Below are 24,046 nucleotides of genomic sequence, written 5' to 3'. Positions count from 1 at the left end.
TTTTAAAGAGATGGCAATGTACGCACGATTTGTTAGATATAGCCACATTTTGCATATTTTGTCAAACATTACTGACTGATTGTAACACACAAAGTAATTGTTTAAATGTAAGTAATCAACTGGCAAAGTTTCATTAATGTTTACCTATTCACCTTGAGTGTCTTGCCTTTATACTAACAGCAGTATTTGTTTGTTAATTTTTGTTGTTTCTTATTTGTCCATTTTATTTTGGTTGACATAATATAAAACAAGTGATTTGTACATGTTATGATCAGCTGTAGAATAAGTCAACTTCACACGTGTAGAATTGAATCTTTTCTCACCTCTGCTACGTACGGGTAGGCCTCATCAGAGTCTATTCCTCCGTTCTCCTGGACGTACTTGAATGCGTTGGTCATGTACCCTCCTCCACAGCCTGAGTTCTCTGTCACACAGTCCACCAGGTTCTGAGGGCTGAGGTCCCGCAGTGTCCCCGTCTGCTTGGCCAGCTGACCCTCTAGAGCGCCCGCTGAGCTGAAGGCCCAACACGAGCCACACGCACCCTGCACGGAGGGAGGGGGGGGGGGGGGGGGGGTGTAAGTAAGTTAAGTTTATTATATAACACATCACACGCACCCTGGAAAGAATGAAATAAGAATACAAATGTTAAATGCAAGTATCTTGTTATCCACGTGGGCATTTATTGAAATCACAAAATTCCAAAATTAGCACAAAGGCACAAACAGGAAAGTGTATATAACTTAGATCATTCAAATATATATATTATGAGAATAAATAAGTGGGGAGTGTGGGAGGGGGGAATAAGTTATTTAACACATCCTGGGGAAAGAGGGGAAATAAGTTAGTTATTAAAGTGTTTACGGACATACTGTTTCATTACTGTAAAAGTGTCTATAAGCAGAATACTGTGTATCGTTAAACTAATCCAAAAACAAATTGGCAAAATAATCAATAATACGTCTTTAACATTAATACCTCATCAGCCTTAATAAAACTGATAATGAGACAGAAATTTTTTTACCAAAAATTTTAAAAAAAAATGCAGTTTAGTTTATGTCTTCTACTGTGTGTCCACAGAGGGGCAGACTTTGAAAAAACTGTCGGCTCAAACAATGTCCCTATCTGGAATAGATTAATCAGTGCAAGAGGAGTATGTACTCCCCCCTCCCCCCTTTTTTCTACCATGCTAAATAGCAGAGAGTATGGGGATTGGAACGTAGCTCAAGTCTGTTCTGACAATCGCAAATCCACTTCACACACTGGCACTGCACCTTTAAGAGCAGCTTTTTGAGTTCCATAAAAACATCATGAAATTTCAAATCTGATAGAAATTCTAACTATAAAACCTGAATGTTAAAGCTGCATTTCCATTTACAGAACTACCACTGGCTATTGATAACAGACCTTCTGTGTCCATATATACTGTCAGCCATAAAGTAGATTAACTCACATTACACTACATTGCCTGACGCTAAACGCTTGGCTGGTTTTAAACACCTCTGCAGCATCTCCCCAAGGAAAATACCTTCATATTTTGCTGCTATTCTGACCCATTAAAACCCTTTTAAATGTGTAAACGCATCAATTCAGTGCAGTGTGTAGCTATTGGCTCTGTCTAGTTAAACTGAAATTTGCCTCAAACGAACACAAACATCAAAACACTACTAGGCTATTGTGTCATATTAGCAGGAGCTGTGTAGAGAGTAGGTTGTTAGTATGCAGGGAGTGCAGTCAGTCTAATGAATAATTCATGAAAGGGAAGCAGCAGCCTGCAGATCAATAAACCTGTTCAGAGCTGCAGTTTGGTTTCTATCCACAAGAGGGCGACACCATCCTACACATAAACTGACATTTTTGACTTTATGTGACTATTATGGATTACATTTTCCCATTCAACTTCTGAAAATATCCCAAATTAAATCTGTTTCAATAGTGTGGAGTTTTCTTTGCAGGTTAAAATGTACTTAATTATAAGGCGGTTAGATTAATTATGGAGCAAATATATCGGCCGTAAATGTAAGTTTAAATGTCAGTGAATCGGAATTCTCGTTGTCAAAATCCCTTTTTTGTCAAAATCAGTGAATAACTCTGGGGTGCTCCGGTGGTGTAGTGGATAGAGCGTGTACCATATTGGCTCAGGCCTTCGTTGCAGTGGTCACGGGTCTCCCCATTTCAACTCAGTACTGTCTAATAAAGCTTGAAAATGCCAAAAATAATCTTACAAAAAACTATGCATCAAAGTCACCCGTTTTTACTGAAAATGTTCCTACTATTAATATTACATGTTCTTATTTTTTGCACTATAACGTTCATCTGATGGCTGTTAGATTACATGATGTAATTCTGCTGCTAATCTGGCTGTTGGCGACAAAGCCCATATGTTTCAATCTGTGTGCTTCCTGTTCTGCTCAAGCCCTTGTTTCCTTGTTTACATAAATATAAGGCCCGTCTGTCACATCCACTCATAATAACAACTAATTATGTTAAATAATCAGAAGCCCATTCTTTTGTTTACAACGACCATTAGCTATTATGAGAACAGGCTGTTTCGCTCCAAAGGTTACGTGACTGTACTCTGATAGCGATTGGTTGTCCTTATTTTTTTATTTTTTTTTATAATTTATTTTTGTGTTACAAAATGTACTCCAAAGGGCAATTCTCAGTGCTTTTTGAGAACACATAATCTACCCTGAGTCTCGATATACCTATTTTATAGCTTTCTATGTTGATATTTTTGGCTTTATTGTCTTTTTTTGGAGCATAGAGGAAGGCCTTCAAGTAATTTTTTTCATTTTTTCAGTGAGATTTCAGAAAGCCTTTATAGTTTTTTATTCAGGGCTTCAAGAGAAAATATTCACCACATTATGTCATTGAGTTTTTTAAAGTCTGTGCTGCTGCTCTCTGGGGGAAGGCCACGGCTACACTGGAGCAATTCTTTGAATATTTTCATTCATATTCTGCGACAAGTAAAAATATATTTTATCTGTTGGGTTAAACTATTCTGTCTCCGATAGATGTTCCTAAACCAATGCAATTAAAGGTACAGTGTGTAGAAGTATTTTGATTTAACTTAGTGGTGATAGATCTAGTCTAGATTGCAACGCTCCCTTGCTTGCCGCTCCCTTTGGGAGAATTTATCAAGAATTTACAGAAGCTACAGTGGCCTTCAAGGACAAGAAGCTGCTAGTTACTTAGGATGGCATCATCAACCACCACCATAAGCAAGAGGCAAGTTCAACGTGCGATATTATGATGAAATAAATAATGATAAGCACGTCTCATTTGTATGCATAGTGCATGTAAACTATGTACATTTTATGATCAGCTGTAGAATAGTAAAACAAAAGAGTATGCCATTTGGAACGTAGGGTTTGTTTCCTTATCCCAGATGATGTCATTATACTAGATTCTGTAACAGCCACAAATTCCCCAAATAAATCAATGACATTTGTGTTTTACTTCTCAACATTTTGCCTGAAAATGGCCTCGGGACTTTTTCTCAGTTTCCTCAATCAAACACCATCACATGCCTGCTCACAACTGAACTGAATACCTAGAATGCTATCTCCTATTTCAGAACACTATTGAAAATAATATGATAAGCTACCAAAAAAGACAACAACTTCCTCGTTCGTTAAATACTGTTTGGATTATTCAGAACTATGACACAGAAATGTCAGCTTTGTGAGTCAGAGCTGTACATACGGGAAACAAAGTCTGGGAAATCCAGCAGGCCTCTGTTGTTGTTACACCAGAAGTGAAAATGAAAGCAAAGTTAAATTTATGGGAAGGGGAGAGGAAGAACATGTATTTTTTAAATGACAGTTCGAACTTCCCACTACTGGCACCAGCTACATAGACGGGACAGCAAAATGTCACTGCAGTTCAGGGAAATATTTTTTTTTTATTTTTTTTTAACCTTTATTTATCAGAACACGTGTAAAGCAGGACTTGTGTAAAATCAACTCGAACCCTTTATCAAAAACTGAGATCATGTGACACATGGTCGCAATCTTGCCTGATTGACAGTCATTGTTGCAGGTCATTCTCTCCACATTTTTCTTGACCCCTTCTCCAGCTTTACACTATCAACTTAAGCAGAAAATGCCCCAAAACATTGTAAAATATTATTGATTATGATATAAGAGGTGTAGGACTGTATGCTTTCTGACCTGGTTCTTCACTGGTGTCACCATGCCCTTCTTGCGGTAGTCGATAGATTTTGGAAGTTTTGAGACTTTGTCGTCCATCGCCAAGGTGAAGCTGCGATCGCGGTTCACCGGGATCTGAAGACCGGTCATCTTATTGGAGACTTCCTCTGATGTCTGCATGGACAGAAACACAGTTTTAATAGTTACATTTTACATACCATTATCTGTCTGTCTGTCTGTCTGTCTGTCTGTCTGTCTGTCTGTCTGTCTGTCTGTCTGTCTGTCTGTCTGTCTGTCTGTCTGTCTGTCTGTCTGTCTGTCTGTCTGTCTGTCTGTCTGTCTGTCTGTCTGTCTGTCTGTCTGTCTATCTATCTATCTATCTATCTATCTATCTATCTATCTATCTATCTATCTATCTATCTATCTATCTATCTATCTATCTATCTATCTATCTATCTATCTATCTATCTATCTATCTATCTATCTATCTATCTATCTATCTATCTATCTATCTATCTATCTATCTATCTATCTATCTCTTTGAAACCCAAATCCACAAACTCCTTCTAACTATGCAGGCCTAATTTGGTGAGTTAGTCCCATGATAGTAAGGCATCTGAAAAGAGTTAGACATATTTATTAATCCAAATTAAAGATATTGTCATTTAAGTTTGATAAACTTAACACAGAAATTCCGTTCTTATGACTCAATAAGTATTTTGAACCAATCACGACTCTCTGCCCGAACATTCTGTAAAAACAAAGACTGTTTGCCATGGAGACAGTTTGATACGGCCACACCTGCACAGTCCTGTCAAACAGTCTAGACAGTAAACAAATTAAAATAAAAAATGTTTAGCTAAGTTTTACAATATTTTTTAATATATATTTTCAATCAGATTTTTTTCAAAGCTTATTAGGACTCCCAACTTTGATATCATATATTAATAAAAAAATAATAATAATTCAGACCAGGTTTACAGACGCTTTCAGGGATGTGTGTTCGCAATCTCACTGTAATACTTGACATAAAAGGTGATAGCAGCAGATGGAGTTCATAGATCAAAAACATTCTAAGAAATAAAGATTGCAGAAGTCAAAGGGGGTGACAGCTTGTAACCGCTCTGACAATAGACGGGACCAAATGTTCTTTTATTCCTAGAAAAAAATCCTTTAATAGAAAAATGTTTTGGGACTTGGAAAAGAGAGGAATGTATTTTTAGACCCAAGACAAGACAGTGTAGAAGAAGATATAGACACACGCACACACACACACACACACACACACACACACACACACACACACACACACACACACACACACACACACACACACACACAGTGTTTGACTCAGCAGGGCGACGGAGGATAAAAACCAATTTGTGAAGAGATGGGTTTAACACAGTCTGCTCCAAAGTGAAATGTCATTTTCTGTGGCATGGAAACATCAAAGAGGGACACACCAGGGGGAATAAAAGAACATTGGATATAGAGACAAGACTGTAAAACTAGAATGTTCAAGGCTTCTGTCTTTGATTTTTGAGTTCTGAGGTTAAAACTAAAACTCTTAGGGCCGGTTTCACAGACATGGATTAAGCCTAGTCCTGGACTAAATGGAATTTTGAATGGAGATTGTCCATTGAAAGTACAATTTAGTCCAGAACTAGGCTTAATCCATGTCTGTGAAACCGGCCCTTAATGTTGGGTTCTATATACTAGGACTTCTGAATGTTTTTCCAATTTATTATTTTTGCGTCCAGAAAGTTTACCAGACATTTTCTTACACCGTTGTGAATCAATCTTTCGACCGGCTTGGTTGTGTTAGATATGACAGATAATTAGTTGGCACCCTATTGTTTGAAGTTCTTAAAACTATTTAGAACTCAAAATGGGAAGTTTTTATGAAAGATACATTTTGGATGATAAGTTATCTCAACAAAAGATTATTATCAATTACTTTAATGTAAAACCAGCCGAGGAGGATGGATAGATAGATATAGATAGGTAGATAGATAGATAGATAGATAGATAGATAGATAGATAGACAGACAGACAGACAGACAGACAGACAGACAGACAGACAGACAGACAGACAGACAGACAGACAGACAGACAGACAGACAGATAGATAGATAGATAGATAGATAGATAGACAGACAGACAGACAGACAGACAGACAGACAGACAGACAGACAGACAGACAGACAGACAGACAGACAGACAGACAGACAGACAGACAGACAGACAGATATCCTCAGAACTCCCCATTGCTTTTATAACAGCTCCTCGCTCTACAAGCAGGAAGATAATTAACTAAAGAAACACACACACCATCTGTTTATGTATTTCATTTCACTTTAAGAGCTTCTAGTTAAAATGAAGACAGGAAACACACACACCTAATTTTCAGAGCACCTGTTCTTTTACATAATCATATAATTGGGCAGTCATATCCACAGAGTTGGGATGTGTGTATAGTTTATACATGTCCCTGTCTAATAAATGAGGACTCTTTTGCTGTATTTCATGCATTTTTTCCCTCTCATATATTTTTGATGTAAAGCTTGTAACAGCCGACATCTTGTAGCAAAAACAACCATCATTCATGACCCGCACTGACACACAATTCACTCACTGCACATGATTTAAGAACGTCAAACCCCATCGACATGCTGCTGCTGCTGCATATTGCATAAAAACAAGCCAGAGCTACTAAAGAAAATTAAAGGTCTAGTCAGTGATTCTGGAGAATGCTTCGCCTCATCAAAATCAGTGAATATCTCCTCACAATCCTCGCAACCTTTCCGTGTATGTGTGCGCACTGAGAAAAACAAATCTGGTGTTTATACACAGCCTAGACTCTGTACACTTGTAAACAAAGGTGGCCCATTGTAGTTCTCAAAATACCCGTTTACAGAGCCTAGGACAGGAGCGGATCGTGACGAGATGTTGACTTATTTAGACAATAAAACGAAAAAAAAAGTTGTCAAAAAGCATTCTCCAGAATCGCTGACTCCACCTTTAATCTCTGGACACTTAGTCGAGCTGTTCCTCTGTAAGTATTACAACTAGAAATGTAACCAGCATTGTTTCATGTATCCAGAGTACTGTATAATGTGAGACACTGGTGGGTGAAAGAACAGGATTTTTGCTTATAAACTTACTTTGCAGACATATAAATGACCACCTGCTACATGGTGGCCGTATCTCAGCCAGTGAATCTTGTGAACGCACAGTGAGACAGTTCAGCTGAAAGTGGCTCAAGGCTGATTGATGTCTATACAGCTGACACCATTAGTGGATTGATAGGGAATGTGTTCCGAGGATATTTTTGTCTTTGTTAAATCTAGCACCCCCTTTGGACAAAAGTGGTAGTGTTTTTAACTATGCCAGCTGTTGTTCCTGGGTAAGCGTACTGTATATACCCATGACAAAGGCATTAAGAAAAACAATATACAAATTGCATTCTTTGCACTGATGGTCACGCTTGCTGTTACATGTAATTTATGATCATGAGAGGAAACATGTGGCTGTTTCAGAAATATTTAAAAGTTACTCGTAGAACCTTTAAATATAAATTCCATCTAAGATTGGTTGAAATGATCCTAAACAGTCTTTTTTTTAAAGTGTTTACTTATAATGAGTAAATATAATTGGGTTCATCTAGTGTAGCATTATTAAGATATATATATAGCGTTCTAAACTGACCATATCTCCCAGGTGGTTCATGCCCAGTTCGTAGGTGTGGATGCCCAGCGAGGCCTCTTGGTTGTGGGCTTCGATCATCAACATGTTCTTCTCCCAGATGGCTCTCCGGATCCCCTCCTCATCCTGACACAAACACAACACAAGGGCATGCGGTCAAATACAGCACTTGACACATACTTTACTTCAACAGAATCAACATTGTTTCAGAGTCTTTGAAATAATTTTTTTGACTTTCAATTTTTTTGGGGTCTGGAACATTTCCAATTGAAGGGCTGTCTAGCACTACTCTTCTTAGCCCTAACCCTCTATGCTAGATACAATTGAGTCAACCCCTAATTGTGTTTGGGCTGAATTCGTCTTGCAACATGAACCTTGAGGATCTAGTAGTCCAACAACATCTCACATAAATCGAGCCATTTCGTTTCACCTTCAGAAAGAGGCCACAACACTATATTACTTATCATATTATATTACTACTATATTTGTAATCTTAAATGTGACTTCCCTTCTACATTAACACCTGCCAGCTCAAATAAATTAATCTGGGTTAATGGGGCTCTAACACAGACATGTCCTTACTTTGCTAATTAAAACCTACATCTGTCCTACATTTCATTATTAGGCCAATTAAACTGGTGCTTGTTCACATAACTACTTTCCAAAGTACGTCTTATAAAGCAACAGAACTGAGTATTGAGGTTCTAACTTGAATTAAAATATGTCTTAATTCTTTATTTTCGAAAATTTGCATTTTATCAATCCCTGCGTTCCAAATCACATACTTTTTTCTTTTTACTACACTACATACTAAAGTACAGACGAGTTTTAGGGCTACAGGAGAGAAAAACAAATCAGATAAGGAAGATTTTTTTTTCATTATGTTGAGAAATGCCAAGAATAAAGACGAATACTCCAAAATCTAATTGGAGTTAGTGGGGCATTTATGTATTTTCAGCATACTACAATTAACCTGTATGCATTGGGACATCCTAAATATGTTTCTGGCATACTAAATAGTAGAGAAGTATGGGGATTGGAACGCAGGGAATATGTCCCAATGAGCTAAGAGAGACAGATTTCCAATGATGTCTGTCATAATATTAGTTCAAGATACAGTCAAGCCAAAATCAGGCCCATCTTTTTTTTTCAAGCACTGCTCAATATTGAAATTTTTATCTATTTTGCTTCCATAACATTTCTTCATTCATACAAGTTTAAATACAAAGTTGAAATTGTAAATGTAGGTTGTTAATTTGACACCTTGTCTGTTTGCATCTGTATATTTCTCCCACACTACCATCCTAAACGGCTATTATCTCAACATTATTTTTTTTAAATACCCTGAATCGTAAATCTCAAGTTGTAAAGCAAATGTCCATATTTATTCAAACCTTAAAAATAAATAAAAATAAAAACATATTGTTTTAATGTAGTTTATCGACTTGCAAAGTGTCATCATGATATCTATAAGTTAAATTGTATCCTCAGTGTCTCATCTTTAAAGATCCATGCTCTACTTGGTTCATCTATTAGCATACCTATACTTATTGTTTCTATCTTTATATAGAACAACCTACAACATCAAATTAAAATAAATATACTCATAACTGTTAACCAATTTAAACTTATTATTTTGAATCAGCCCCACTCCACTTGTAACTGTTTTAATTAGGCTATTGTTCTGCTTCATTCAATTGATCTGAATGTTCTATTAGTTGTTGTCTCATTGTAAGATTGTTGTGTATTGTTTTTGTATATTGTGTATCTGTAATTAACTCCACGTCATTATAAAAGAGGGTCACCCATCAATTCATCTTTTGAGGTTAAATAAAGGAAAATGAATGAAATGAATATATTTTCCAATAATGACCAATGCAAATCAGACAAGAATACCTTGATTCTAATACAGTGTTGTTGGTTCAAGGGGAGTTCAGTTTAAGAATCACCATGAAAGATAATGAGGGTTTTTCTGCTGAATACACAGGACTGCAAATAATAATGTTCCACTAATGATCATATCAACACACGTTCAAATGCACATTGGGATATACAAAAATACTGACAAAACAACATATGCACACACACACACACACACACACACACACACACACACACACACACACACACACACACACACATGAACCCAAGCACATCCTGCACTGTAGATACCCTCCACACATGCATCAACGCACACACACACACACACACACACACACACACACACACACACACACACACACACACACACATGCACACACACGCACACACACAACACACACACACACTACACAGCTGTAGACTGGTGACCTTTTGCCAGAGGTGAATGGTGTAGGGCTGGCTAACAGATGCTCAGGAAATCAATTCCCTAGTTTTAACACCAAATAAACTACATTTTCTTCTTCACGGCCAGAAAATAAAACAACATAACTACTATATATAGAAAGAAGAACAGACAAAGGGGATTTTAGCAATAGGGAAAGTAGCCCTGCGTTCCAATCCCCATACTTCCCTACTATTTAGAATGCCAGAAAACAGATTTAGGATGTCCCAATACATGCACGTTAATTGTAGTATGCTGAAAATACATGAATGCCCCACTAACTCCAATTGTATTTTGGAGTATTAGTCTTTATTCTTGACATTTCTAGGCCCTAAAACTCTTTTGTACTTTAGTATGTACTGTAGTAAAAAGAAAGAGTATGTGATTTGGAACGCAGGGTAGAAAAAGGAGGGTACATTTCTCTACTGTTGGAACTTTTTGACAGCCGACTGCCGTATGCAACTCAAAACGAGGGCTTAACCTCAATTAAGAAACCAAATTAGCAACCATGAGACGTCTTTGTTCTGTGTGATTAAAGTTGATCGGCTGAGTTACAATGTCATGGATTTTTCTGGTTCATCGGATTTGGAAAAAAATCGACAGTTCATTTGGCATAGGAAGGACATACTTTTAGAAAATTAACTTTTTCTCAGTTATTGGCCAAGGACTAGAAAGATGAAATGAGTGTATATTCTCATAGTGCATGTCCTGCTTAGACTTTTGATTCTGTTTCAATAACTGCACCTGTGTTGTGTCTCTCGTGGCCAAAACAAAGAAGTAGATCCACTAGTGCCAACCCCTCACATTTCTGGTTTTTCCAGTTGACATTGTTCTCATCAGATAACAGAGACTACTGTGTGACGGGTAATACAAACAGGATTGTTTTAATATGTGTGTTAAAGATTTACAACTAAAGGTGCAGTCAGTGATTCTGGAGAACGCTTGTTGTCAAAATCACTTTTTTTCAGAATTAGTGAATATCTCATCACGATCCGCTACTTGTCTGTACTATGTGCAAGCGCTGAAAAAAATCCAGTGTTAATACACAGCCTAGACTCTTTAAATGGGCATGTCTCTTGGTTACGATGGGCCCCTTCTGTTTACATATACTTTGTTTACATTCCTTTTTACAGAGCCTAGGTTGAGTATTAACACCAGATTGTCTTTCAGCACAGAACGGACAGGCAGCAGATCGTGAGGAGATATTCACTGATTTTGACAAAAAACACATTCTCCAGAATCGCTGACTCCACCTTTAAAGGGGAAGTGTGTGATAACGTGTATATTGACATCATCTAGTGGTGAAAGTTCTAGATTGCTATGCTCCCTTGCTAACCCCTCCCTTTGCCTGAATTTACAGTAGCTACGGTGGCCTTCAAGGACAAGAAGCTAGTTACTAAAGATGGCATCATCCACCACTGAGACTGTACAACAACAATGAAGCTAAAGCTGAATGCAGTCAATGTCAATCTACTTAACCCTCCTGTGAGCGACACTTCCTCTGTCTAATCTTCTCTGAACAGATCCTGCATACTCCTGAATAAACAGCATAAATGGAGGCCATAGAGGCTCAGTCCTCTTCACAGCAGACCCGGGTTAGAATCCAGCCCGGGTCGTTCTCTGCATGTCATTCTCCTCTCTGACCCATTTTCACTGTGTCTCTCCAAACTGTCTAATAATAAAACAAAAATGCCCCCCCAAAAAAATCATCTTAAAAAATAATAAATAACTGAAAGAGGAAACTAATGCCACACTTACTGACTGTTAACTTGAGTCAGCTGTAGACAGACAGTGAGTCAAACACAGAGAAGTCCACACGTCTAAATGTCTAAACAGAGACTCAAATAGAAAGACAGAAAGAAGACATTTGTCAGTAATAGCTGGATGAATGTGAATCCATCCATACATTTCTACCATGACCACAAAAGGGGGATTACGATTAACACTTCTAATACAAATGATCTGCTATCTGTCCATACTGTGTGGGCACTGTAAACAATCCAGTATTAATACACAGCCCAGGCTCTGTAAACAGGTATGTTGCTACAACATGCACACAGTACGACAGGTAGCAGATCGTGACAAGATATTTACTGATTTTGAGAAAAAGTTATTTGGACAACAAGCGTTCTCCGGAATTACTGACTCCACCTTGAAATGGGTTGGAAGTGTTTTCTCTAGAACAACTGAATATCTGACATACTTTCCTATTCAAGTTACTCTGATCTTTCCTTCTTCAATCCACTGCCACAGTCCCCTTCCTTGTCCCAACTTTTGATTAATCTTTTACTTAAAAACAGCTTGATGCATTTCTAAAGGAATATGCAACTCTGCAGTTCTACTTAGCTTGAATACACACTGTTGGATTTGTGAAGTGAATTTCTTTAGAGGACAACTTGTTCAGCACAAATCACAGACACACGCACGCGCACACACACACACACACACACACACACACACACACACACACACACACACACACACACACACACACACACACACACACACACACACACGCACGCACATACACACACACACTCTCACACACACACACACAGCAGACATCTTTATCTCTGGTTCAGATGTGGTCTGCGGTCTGTGAATAAAACATGGCGCCATCACCACAAAAGTACACGGATTCAGTGAAGTGTGCAGCTTATAAATTAGTATGTGTTTTTCAACCATTTCTTTTCACTTCATGTCAAGCAAGTCACGTTTTTTGCAATATTTCCATTTAGATCCAAATGCATGTCATTAAAGACTGTCCTAAAGCAACGTTGGCACAGAAAAGCAGGTCTATTGAACATGAATCTTGGGGGGTTTTGCTATTCATATCGGTGTGATGTTCTAATAGCAGCCTCTTGTAGGGGTGTTTGGCAAAAATATAATATAATATAAAAGTGTTTATTGTGTGTTACCTCTTGCTTGTCATTGTACATGAGGGCAACCTCAATGTCTTTCAAGTTGAATTAAAGTTCATTTAATTAAATGTAATTGTGAAAAGCACCAGCTCTCACTAAGTAACCCACATGACTCCTACTTTATACTAAAAAATGCTAGAATAGTTCACTCTTAACAAACAGTTACTAAGCAACCAGCATCACATCTCACTGTAACTGTTTTGAATGTATTGCTCTTTTAGTATTTTATCCTTTTTTATCCTTTTTTATCTTTATTTTATAATTAGTTCTTTAATCTCTGTTTTATCCTTGTTTATTATATGTTTATTGTGTGTCAAAAGCAATCGAATTCTATGATAAAAAAATTTGCGGTTAGCTTATCAGCATCAGCTCTTACTAAGTAACCCACAAGACCTCCACTTTATACTAAAAAATGCTAGAATAATTCACTCCTAACAAACACTTAATAACCAACCAGCATGTCATCTTCTTTGAACTATAAGGTGATTAATAGTTAACTGTAGTAAAGACTCACCAGTCCGTTGTATTCTCGGCTGTGTGTGATCTTCCATTGTTCCCAGTGTGAGTCCAGAGAAGCCTGGTCCAGGTGACTCAGAGCGGAGGCCGCCAGCAGCAACACACACACGCACTGCAACATCCTGAGACCACCACACACACACACACACACACACACACACACACACACACACACACACACACACACACACACACACACACACACACATCATGTTTAAAGGAGTTATTTCTCAGTGTATAATTTACTATTTATGATAATATAACCATATAAAAAGGAAAACAACATAAATATGTAATTGGTAATGAATAAATTTTGTATTTATCGATAACACATATTTATATTTTTGATAAGGATAACTATATAAGTAATGAATCTAGAGACACATTTTAGAGTTACATCTAGAGTTATTTTTCAGCGAACGAGGTGTTAAAACAGGCTTAAATAAATACAAGGACATCCAGAGGTGGAATGTAACTAAGAACATTTAGTCAACTACTGTACTCAAGTACAAGTTAAAGGCTCTTTTACTTAACTTGACTTGACTTTTCATGCTTTTTCATACTTCTACTCCACTACGATTGAGTGGGAAATATTGTGCTTTTACTCCACTACATTAATCTGACTGCTGTAGATACAAGTTACTTTACAAATTAAGGTTGCCGATATTATAACTATATAATAAACTTTACTTTGTGTGTGTTTGAGGACAAGGCAGCATGCTAGTTTATTTTCCCAAAGAAAATACTCAAAGGGCTGACTGTCCCTGTACTGAGCTGTTCTGAGAGAGTTTTCCATACAGGGAAAAAATGCTGACCCCTTTTTTTCTTAGCACATTTTCAAGTCCAGACCTGAAATATCCAGATAATTCACCCCAGTCTGAACTTTTCCTTTTTTTTCTAGCATTCTTTGCTCCTACCAGCCTTCCTGCCATCTGTCTCTCAACCCGCTGATCCGTTGTTTTATTACATCCTGCCGTTAATCTGCTTTTTGCGTCGGTTTGTTTTCAAGCAAAAGCCTTTTTGACCTGCTATAAGATTTGGACTAAAAGCAGACAACAAACAGTGTGCCTTAAAACGTGGAGGCCGTGTGTGTGTGTGTGTGTGTGTGTGTGTGTGTGTGTGTGTGTGTGTGTGTGTGTGTGTGTGTGTGTGTGTGTGTGTGTGTGTGTGTGTGTGTGTGTGTGTGTGTGCTGGGCTGCATTACATAATCGGCTTCCTACATACACACTGATCACATGTAGCATACAGTAGCTTCACCCCTGGTTGATTTGATAGAAATAGCAACATTTTAAGTGACTATGCAAAAACATTGTTTTTTCAAGCACAGGTTAATTTTAAGATTTTTGCCTATTTTGCCTCCATAACATGTCTTCTTTCATACTAGTAAATAAAGAGTTGAACATTTTCATATATGTGTACTTGACTTAACCTTGTCTGTTTATGTCTGTCTATTACTCCTATACAACTATCTTTTAACAGCTATTATCTCAAATCATTAGTTTTCTTTTTCAATGCTCTGAACCAAAAATCTCAACTTCAAAAGCACTTACACCAACTAATCTTTCCATAATCATTCCTTGCACTATTCTGAAGGTTATTAGAGAAGGATTTGTTCATATGTTGTTAATTGTCTGATTTATGAGACATTTTGTTCAGGGTTTCTTGATCTATGCAAATATTTTACAGTTACTGTAAACCGAAAAACTATTTGCACAGTGCTGTGTCACTCGCTGCATGAGTCAGACACATTCCAACTCGAACTCGTGGCAGTTTATTTACTTTTTAGAAATGAATTAATGTATCAAATAAATTATCATTATTTTGAATTATATATTTCGTATCATAGCTTGTTGTATTTTTCCATGAGTACGCCACATCAACTCCACTCAGTTCCCAGTAAAAAGTCTGCAGTTCTGTCTTCAAAATCTCATTCTATTGAAGTGCAAACTGGGTCAGAATCTTAATCCTATTATAAATAATTACTTGCGAGAACTTCTTATCTTATCTTTTCTTTTATGCACTCATCTACTGTATCTGAGCATAAATCCAAGTTGAAGAAAAAACTTAAGATTCAAATTCAAAGTGATTTTTTGAGAAGATGGCTACTCTGCTATAACAAAACTCTGCATAGTTTACATTCAGTACAGCTAATGTACAGACAGGTTAGCTCACCTTTAGTGCACACCATTAGTATCAGTCCATTTCAAACCTTATACACACATTTTTCCTCACTCTAAAACTAACCATGCTCAAGAGAAGGAACTCCCAAAACTGAAAGTAAAACGTATGCACCAGGAAATCAAGGAAACAAACAAAGCAACTTTACCTTAAGTCCAAAGTTGAGTCAAATATGTTTTGGTGAAGTTCTGTGGGTCTGACTGCGTCTTGCTTTGCTGGTAAAAGTAGGTCAGTGTGTGAGTTTATATGGGCTGAGGTTTGAGGAAGTACAAATGGGAGAACCAGGTCTGGGGAGGAGTTTTTTTTTCTATGTCGGGGAATTACATCTGGTTTCACTCTAGTGGAATAGAAATATCCCTAAACCAGATGATGTAAGGTGTCGGGTGTCAGGCTACACAGACACACACACACACACACACACACACACACACACACACACACACACACACACACACACACACACACACACACACACACACACACACACACACACACACACACACACACACACACACACACACACACACACACACACACACACACACACACACCTGAACAAACTTCACACCAGACAGTGAACACAGTGTACTGCTGGGTTATGTTGGGACTGCTTTCAAAATGGAGAAGGCTTTTGGATTTTTAATAAAGAAAGTGTTTGGTTGTGTCAGAGAAGTGAAACATTTTCTAAGGTTATATTCTCGTAACTGATTAAACAAACTTTTTACTCAGAGAGGAAAAATTGGATCCCTGGAAAACTGAAGTCAGAAAAGCTACCTGGAGAGTTTCTCTGTACTGTACCGAGTTAACTGCAGGGCCCTGAAACTGCATAGTGTTCCTTTAATTATCAGACTATTCAGGGCCGGCCCTAGACTTTTGGGGCCCATAAACAGGATTTGGTTTGTTGGTGACAATTATTATTATTATTTATTTTTTACAAAACTAGTAGATACTTTTAACTAAAACTTGTTTTGGGTATAGTAAACCACAAGCATGTACTGATTATATTAAAATTCAATGGGTCAATATGTGAGATTACGAAGCCTTTACTCTTCGCTGACACATATGAATTTAAACCAAATATGGATTTTGCCCTCAACATCAATATAAAAACTTTATTAGCAATTTAATGTTGACAGTCAATGACATAACAGTGTCTTTAAATAGCACATCATGCCCACAACATATCAAACATGTTAAGGGGGGGGGGTTACCATGGAGTTAACACATCAACTCAAACTTCCCACACAGGAGCCAAAATAGACCTTTACCATATTTATTTATATTTTTCTCTGTCATGTCGTATACTTCCTCCTGCTGTTAGTCAAGAGTCCGGTTTGTCATGTCTGTGTTGTGTGTTTAAATATATGAGCGTAGCGTGTGACCATATAGTCACACAGCAGTCTGCCACATGTCACCGTCCTAAATATAAGAATGTCCCGTGTATGTCGCTCATATGTCCAATAATACATGGCTAGAAGATTACTCACTCATGTAATGCGCTTCTGACTTAACAATAGGATTCAGTGTGTAGCTAGTAATGTGCTGTGTTACATTTACATTGGAAGTCGGAGGTTGGAATTGAGAGTGATGTCACCCGCCGAGTTGCCCGTGTTCCAGTAGCACAAGTGAGAAATGACAACAAAGCAAAGCATGAACAATCGCCTTAAGCAATCGCCTCAATCAGATTAACATTATCAGAGACCTTTTTACCTTAAAGGTGTGTGTGTGTGTGTGTGTTTGTGTGTGTGTGTGTGTGTGTGTGTGTGTGTGTGTGTGTGTGTGTGTGTGTGTGTGTGTGTGTGTGTGTGTGTGTGTGTGTGTGTGTTTGTGTGCATGCGTGGTGAATCAAAATTTGGTAGTAGATAGTCTAGGCTCTGTAAACTGTCATGTATACAAAAGGGTATGGTAACAAAGGTGGCCCACTTTAGCTAGAAATACACCTGTTCACAAATCCTAGGCTGTGTATAAACACTGGATTTCTTTTCAGCAAACACCCAATATGTAAAGGTAGCAACGACAACAACAAAGGTTCTCAAGAATTTTCTGACTCCACTTTTAATAAGCTTGATCATGCACACGCAACAAAATAGGCCAAAATATCACATTTGACATGAAACATTCTATGCACAACAGTCACTGCAGCCACAATTCACAACTACAGGTTTGAAAAAAAACTAAAAAACAGTGTAACCGATCCCAAGAGGAGCAATGCAATATTGCAAAAGGGCTCAATAATGTCACTTACATCTATTTTCCCCCCATAACTCTTTTATGTTGTAGTAGGTCTAATGACACAGATACTAAAAATCCCTGCTAGTGCTACTGACAGTAAATTGCAGTGAGTGCATGAGGACATGTATCGATGAGCATGTGGGATAAGTGCAGCTATCTTTCACTGGAGTGGACATCTTCTGTGCCCTTCAAGGTCAACGGCAATCTCTGTCTGTGTCTCTGAGATCTGCGTTGTGTTACGATCACTGGTGTGTTAAGTGCAAGCCCATAGGCCAAGGCTCTCATCACTGACAGCCACACTATCTATCTGATCTATATGGGCATTTTCTTTTCTTTTTTTCTTATTCTAGGGAGTGGTTTTGCTGGATTTCAGTAAAGGTCCACGGGTCGGATTTGAACCCACGACCACTGCAACGAAGGCCGGAGCCAATATGGTACGTGCTCTATCCACTTCGGGGGTAGTTCAGTAATTCAGTGTGCAATTTTTTCAACTGGCCCCCTCTGCAACAGTGCAAGGCTGACTTCTGCTACAGCAACGTCTCCCCCAAACTCCTAATAGTGACCAAACTGATAACCATCTCCATAAGGTAACACAAAAACTATGCAGAAGAACTGTGTGTGTGTGTGTGTGTGTGTGTGTGTGTGTGTGTGTGTGTGTGTGTGTGTGTGTGTGTGTGTGTGTGACTGACTGCCATCTCCATAATGTAACACACTAACAGAAGTACCCCATACAACCCCACTTCAAAAATAGTGCACTGTCCCTTTAAGACTCTTTCTCCAGCTTCCTCTATACGGCCACTTTAGATAATGAGATTCGTGTACGATGGTGTTTTTATAGATCCATCATTCTGACCTGCACCCACACACACACCTACACACACACACACACACACACACACACACACACACACACACACACACACACACACACACACACACACACACACACACACACACACACACACACCTACACACACACACACACACACACACACACACACACACACCCACCCACTCATACACATACATAGGCTGTGTACTTTTTGTGAGCTTGAGGAAATTGAAAATGAAATTAATTTCTTTTTTTATTGTCCGGTTTACCATGATTTGAGATTAAGTTTATTCAAGAAAGTCGATGTAAAATAAGTTAATTACATGTGTGATACTGATATGTTAGCTTGGCTGTTCCAATACAGAACTTTTTTAATTGCTGACTTTATTGAAAAGGCGTGGGCAAGGAGGAATATGTCTCTTTATGTTTAGTGTTTTTTTGTTTTTGTTTCATGTTTGTACTACACACTTTGTGTAGTTATAGCGGTGTCTTGTAATCCTGTGTGGGATGGGCCACTTGTGTGGCATGACACGAAAATTAAAAAAAAATATCATTCATACACACACAAAACCATACACACACACACATGCACACACACACACACACAAACACACACACGCACTAACACACACACACACACACACACACACACACACACACATACACACACACACACACACACACACACACACACACACACACACACACACACACACACACACACACACTCGGCACCAGCGAACAGGTAGCGGGTCATGACCCGTGTGTAAATGTGTGTGTGTTCGCTTGATGAAAGGGGCGGTGATATATTTATAATCCAATATTCCTTAGTAAGGCGGTTACCAAGCGATCGATGGCCCTATTTTTATCTACAGTGTTCGAAGATCAATTAATATCTTTATACATACAGTAGGCTGATCTTGACAATGTATTTCTATAATCCAAATGATCTGAATCGGAGCAGCCGCAGCCGTTCTCTAAATGTTGTGATTGGTTTTCTCTTCTACTCTGATTCTTAATTATTAAAAAAAATTATAATAACAATAAAATGCTTTGTTTAGCACGTTTCTTAGGGGAAAATGCAGCTCACATTTATTTAAATTGACAACATTACATGCATTACAAGCTTCACATTAAAATAGACAAAAAAATTAACATAGACATGACAATTATAGTAAAAAAATATATAATAAATTAGACATATAGTGCTTAGCAAAGAAAGCGAGGCATTTCAAAAAGATAGCAAGACATTTACTTTAAAAGCATAAAAGTACGGTGGCCATTAAGGTCAAAAACCCAACAGCAATTCACAGCATGAGTTTTTGACCACCATATAAAAGCCATTACTATAATGAATGAAAACATCCATAACATAATAAATCATTGAATACTGTACATAGAAAAGTAATAAAAAAAACGGCATGTATGACTCCATATTCAACATTTGACAAGTTGCTCCTGAGAAAGACTAAGCTAAAAAGGATACGTTTTATACGTTTTTTCACATTTTTACCAATCAGTTGTGAAGAAATTTTCCACAGTTTTTGGGGACGCATAGCTGTAAAATGCTGCCGTTGCTATTTTTCTTTCTGTTGGGGTCTTCATTGTGTAAACTGGAGAGTAAACTGACGCACTAACGTTTGACTGTAGCTTCCTATCTCCTTCCCCTTCCTCCCTCTAACTCACATCTGTTTCCCATTTTGGCTCAAACAAAAACACAAAAACACAAAAACACAAAAACACAAAACCACAAAAGACAAAACAGCTCAACTCCCAGAATGCTTTGCAACAGTCATATGATCAAGCTGCTGAGTCAGGGAATCATGGGATGTCCGCATATTTTTGTGTGTGTGTATGTGTGTGTGTGTTTAAGAGACTGTTTTGTGTGTGTGTGTGTGTGTGTGTGTGTGTCTGTTTTTATAGCTATTACAAAACCAAGTTGGCTCTATAATAGCAATAAGTAATCTTACATCACAGCCGTGGGGCACTGCAGAGAAAAAACCCAATGACATCCCATTTTTTCTATGCACACATCTCCCGATACATATAAATGACTCCCCCCCCCCCACCACACACACGCACACACACACACACACACACACACACACACACACACACCCACACCCCTAGGGACACTTACATTACGTAACCACCTAATGCGGTTCCCTTCTGAAATGAATTGTGGTGTAAGCGCTACTGAACATCATTGAGATTTTTCCTTCTGCCCTCTGTGCCAATCTACAGAGAGGGAAAGCTTGAGAAAAGAGCTTTAAAATCCTGATCTGACCTGTGTGCACTCGCTGTGTGTTCGCTGACCAGTCCACAGATTAGTGGGGCAGACACCAAAGAGGTTTTTAAAAAGCTTGTTTTGATTCCAACAGATTAGACTAGTGGTGTCCGCGCTGGTGTGTGTGTGTGTGTGTGTGTGTGTGTGTGTGTGTGTGTGTGTGTGTGTGTGTGTGTGTGTGTGTTGTGTGTCTTTTTTTCAGCCAACAAGCAAGCTACAGATTGATTGTCCAGGGAAAAACAAGAAGTGAGTTCACAGAGATGTTGTTGCCGTATTTCTTTCAATATGTGTGAATGAATAAAAGCACATTAGAAATTAAGTGGACAATTTGTGTCTGTAGTGTACTGAAGTTGTCCTCAACTGTATTTTGGTGAGACATTTTTGAAATATAGACAGATACAGTTAAAAAGTAAGCAGAGATAAAAAGACAATTTGTCATTGCTGTATTTCGTGTTTTATAAATGTAATGAATCAATACTGCCCACTCCTGGAGGAAGGGAAACCAAATCGGCTGCATTTATTAAAGTGACTATGAGGAATTTCCTAACACAGTACAGACAGTTAGTGGATCTTGAGGAGATATTCACAGATTTTGACAAAAAGTGATTTTGACAACAAGCGTTCTCCAGAATCACTAGCCTCGTTTGAGTAGGAGCCGTCTTGCTCAGACCTGCGCAATTATGACGCGCGTCTTGCTGAGCGCACAGCATTTTTGCATAATTGCGCAGGTCTGAGCGAGACGGCTCCTACTCAAACAAGGCTAATGACTCCACCTTTATATCTTAGCTAAGGAACTCATCGCTCCTGGCTTTAAGGAATCGCTTGATACAAAATGTAAAAATTCTAGGTTTAAATTATTGAGAATCATGTAATGGAAAAGTACCATTAGGCAGTAGCACTCTTCAACAGCTGTACTTCATCAACTGTCATCAATTTATGAATCAGATTATTTCTGACCTGCTTGTCCTCTTTGGTGACCCTTTCAAAGCAGCAGACATCAGGAAAAGCCTTTGAAATTATGCTGTTCATCCAAACATATTAGATAACAGTTAAAACGTTTGATTCTAAACTGAGACTGTGTGTTATACTGAAAAGATCATCTCTTCTGGTAAGGATGTTAAAGCTGTAGTTTGCTTTGTTTATGTCGGTTCAATACATTGTATTACAGGGCTCATTCCATATACTATATATATTTTTATGTCAAATGTTTTTCACAGACCCAACGCCCTTTACATTGTTTTGTACACATTCAAAACACACATTCATACACTGATAGCAGCAGCTACCACGCAAGGAGCAGGCTAACTACCATGGTCACTTCGACATGTGGCGAGGAGACGGGGGATCGAACCAGTGCACTCCAGTGGAAGACCACACCACCAGCTTTCGGCCACAGCTGGTGGGTTATGGCCTGTCTTTTATCAAACTTGCCACTCTTCAAAAATAAATTGTAGTTACTATAGTAACACTGGGTTAAAAAAAACATGGAGTACCACATGCTGGTTTTAAATGACTTTTTTTTCTTTTCATAATCACTTCTTTATAATTGTATGGATCTTTCATTTATTAATAGATGCCTTTGTTTACACGGTGGCCCTGACGTTCAAAAACTCCTGCGGGGTGGAATTTCTGTCTTGTTCCAGTGAATTGACTTTGTGTTTTTGACCTGCAGGGGCCACCGTACTTTTATTATGCTTTTTTCCACCACCACCCCCTAGTATTTATATAATCTGGGTTAAAATGAGTTAAGAGAACTTCAGCAGAACGTAAAATGAGGCTGATGTAACTGGACTGAGCTCAGTAGCTGCTTCATTAGAGGCAGAATTTGCCCCGGAGAGATTCAGGATACTCCAGCGGCAAAGTCAGAAAAAAACACTAGAACAAACAAAACATAATACAGAAAACAAACACGACCAAGGGCAAACAACAGACAATGATATACTAATGCAAAAACAAAAGTCATATCTCTGAATCACTGATACAGCAGTTATTCTAATAAAAAAAACGTCAGGCAAAGGTCATTTTGCTGAGGTAGATAGTTCTGTTTAAAGGTGGAATCAGTGATTGTAAAGAAAGCTTGTAGTCAAAATCACTATTTGTTAAGATCAGGAAATATCTCCTCATGATCCGCTACCAGTCCATACTGTGTGTGCAGAAAAAAAATCCAGTGTTAATACACAGGCATAGGCTCTATACACTGGCATCAATGTCTTTGTCTACATACCCATGGTTTATACACCATTTTACAGAGCCTGGGCTGTGTATTAACACTAGCTGTTTGTTTAGGAAACACACAGTACAGACAGGTAGCGGATAGTGAGGAGATATTCACTGATTTTGACAACACGCGTTCTCCAGAATCGCTGACTCCCCCTTTAAATGTGCTCCATCCACAATGGAGATACTGTACAGAGCTTTTTAGCCTCATTCCATTGTAACTGGCACATGCGCTTCAGGGTTCAGTTTCCACTCCTCATATCAACCTCAAGCAGAAGTATTACACAGCTGTTTGCAGCTACAAAAGAAGCTCAGAAAAGTTTATTTCAGTCATACATTTTAAGGAAAAACTTAAAGGTAAAATGCGTAGTATCTGAGTATTTTGGCATCATCTAGTGGTGAGATTCTAGATTGCGATGCTCGCTTCTGTTCTGAGAATTTTAACAACAGTGGCCTTCAAGGACAAGAAGGTACTAAAGATACTGAAGTTGTATCTAGTTGTCTATTCTATAGTATTTCCTCTTGGTCTTCCAACAGGTGCATTTCCCCAGGACGTCCACTATATATAAAAACATGTAAGTGCCGATAAGTTTGTCCATTCTTTGTTACTGTAGAAACATGGCGGTGCAACATGGCGGCCTCAGCACCCCGAAACCTATGTAGATATAAAAGGCTCATTCTAAG

The 24,046-nt window shown here is 38.3% G+C and overlaps 1 protein-coding gene across 1 annotated transcript in view; it reads right to left on the bottom strand.

Moving 5' to 3' along the window:
* Positions 1-16,074, bottom strand: part of LOC307259713 (uncharacterized protein) — a 34,486-nt gene extending 18,412 nt beyond the window's left edge. Inside the window, exons 1-5 of the mRNA XM_080039658.1 lie at positions 15,943-16,074; positions 13,615-13,738; positions 7,860-7,982; positions 4,173-4,325; positions 324-542 (exon numbers count right to left, since the gene is read on the bottom strand). Coding sequence (XP_079895784.1) covers positions 324-542; positions 4,173-4,325; positions 7,860-7,982; positions 13,615-13,737 — 618 coding nt within the window. The 5' untranslated portion in view covers position 13,738; positions 15,943-16,074. The remainder of the gene's footprint in view (positions 1-323; positions 543-4,172; positions 4,326-7,859; positions 7,983-13,614; positions 13,739-15,942) is intronic.
* Between the last annotated feature and the right edge of the window lie 7,972 nt (positions 16,075-24,046).

This window comes from Ammodytes marinus (assembly GCF_949987685.1).
Source record: "Ammodytes marinus genome assembly, chromosome: 13".
In the NCBI taxonomy this organism is placed as follows: Eukaryota; Metazoa; Chordata; class Actinopteri; order Uranoscopiformes; family Ammodytidae; genus Ammodytes; species Ammodytes marinus.
Note: the sequence above shows the minus strand (reverse complement) of the source record. Positions and strands in the feature narration are given on the sequence as shown.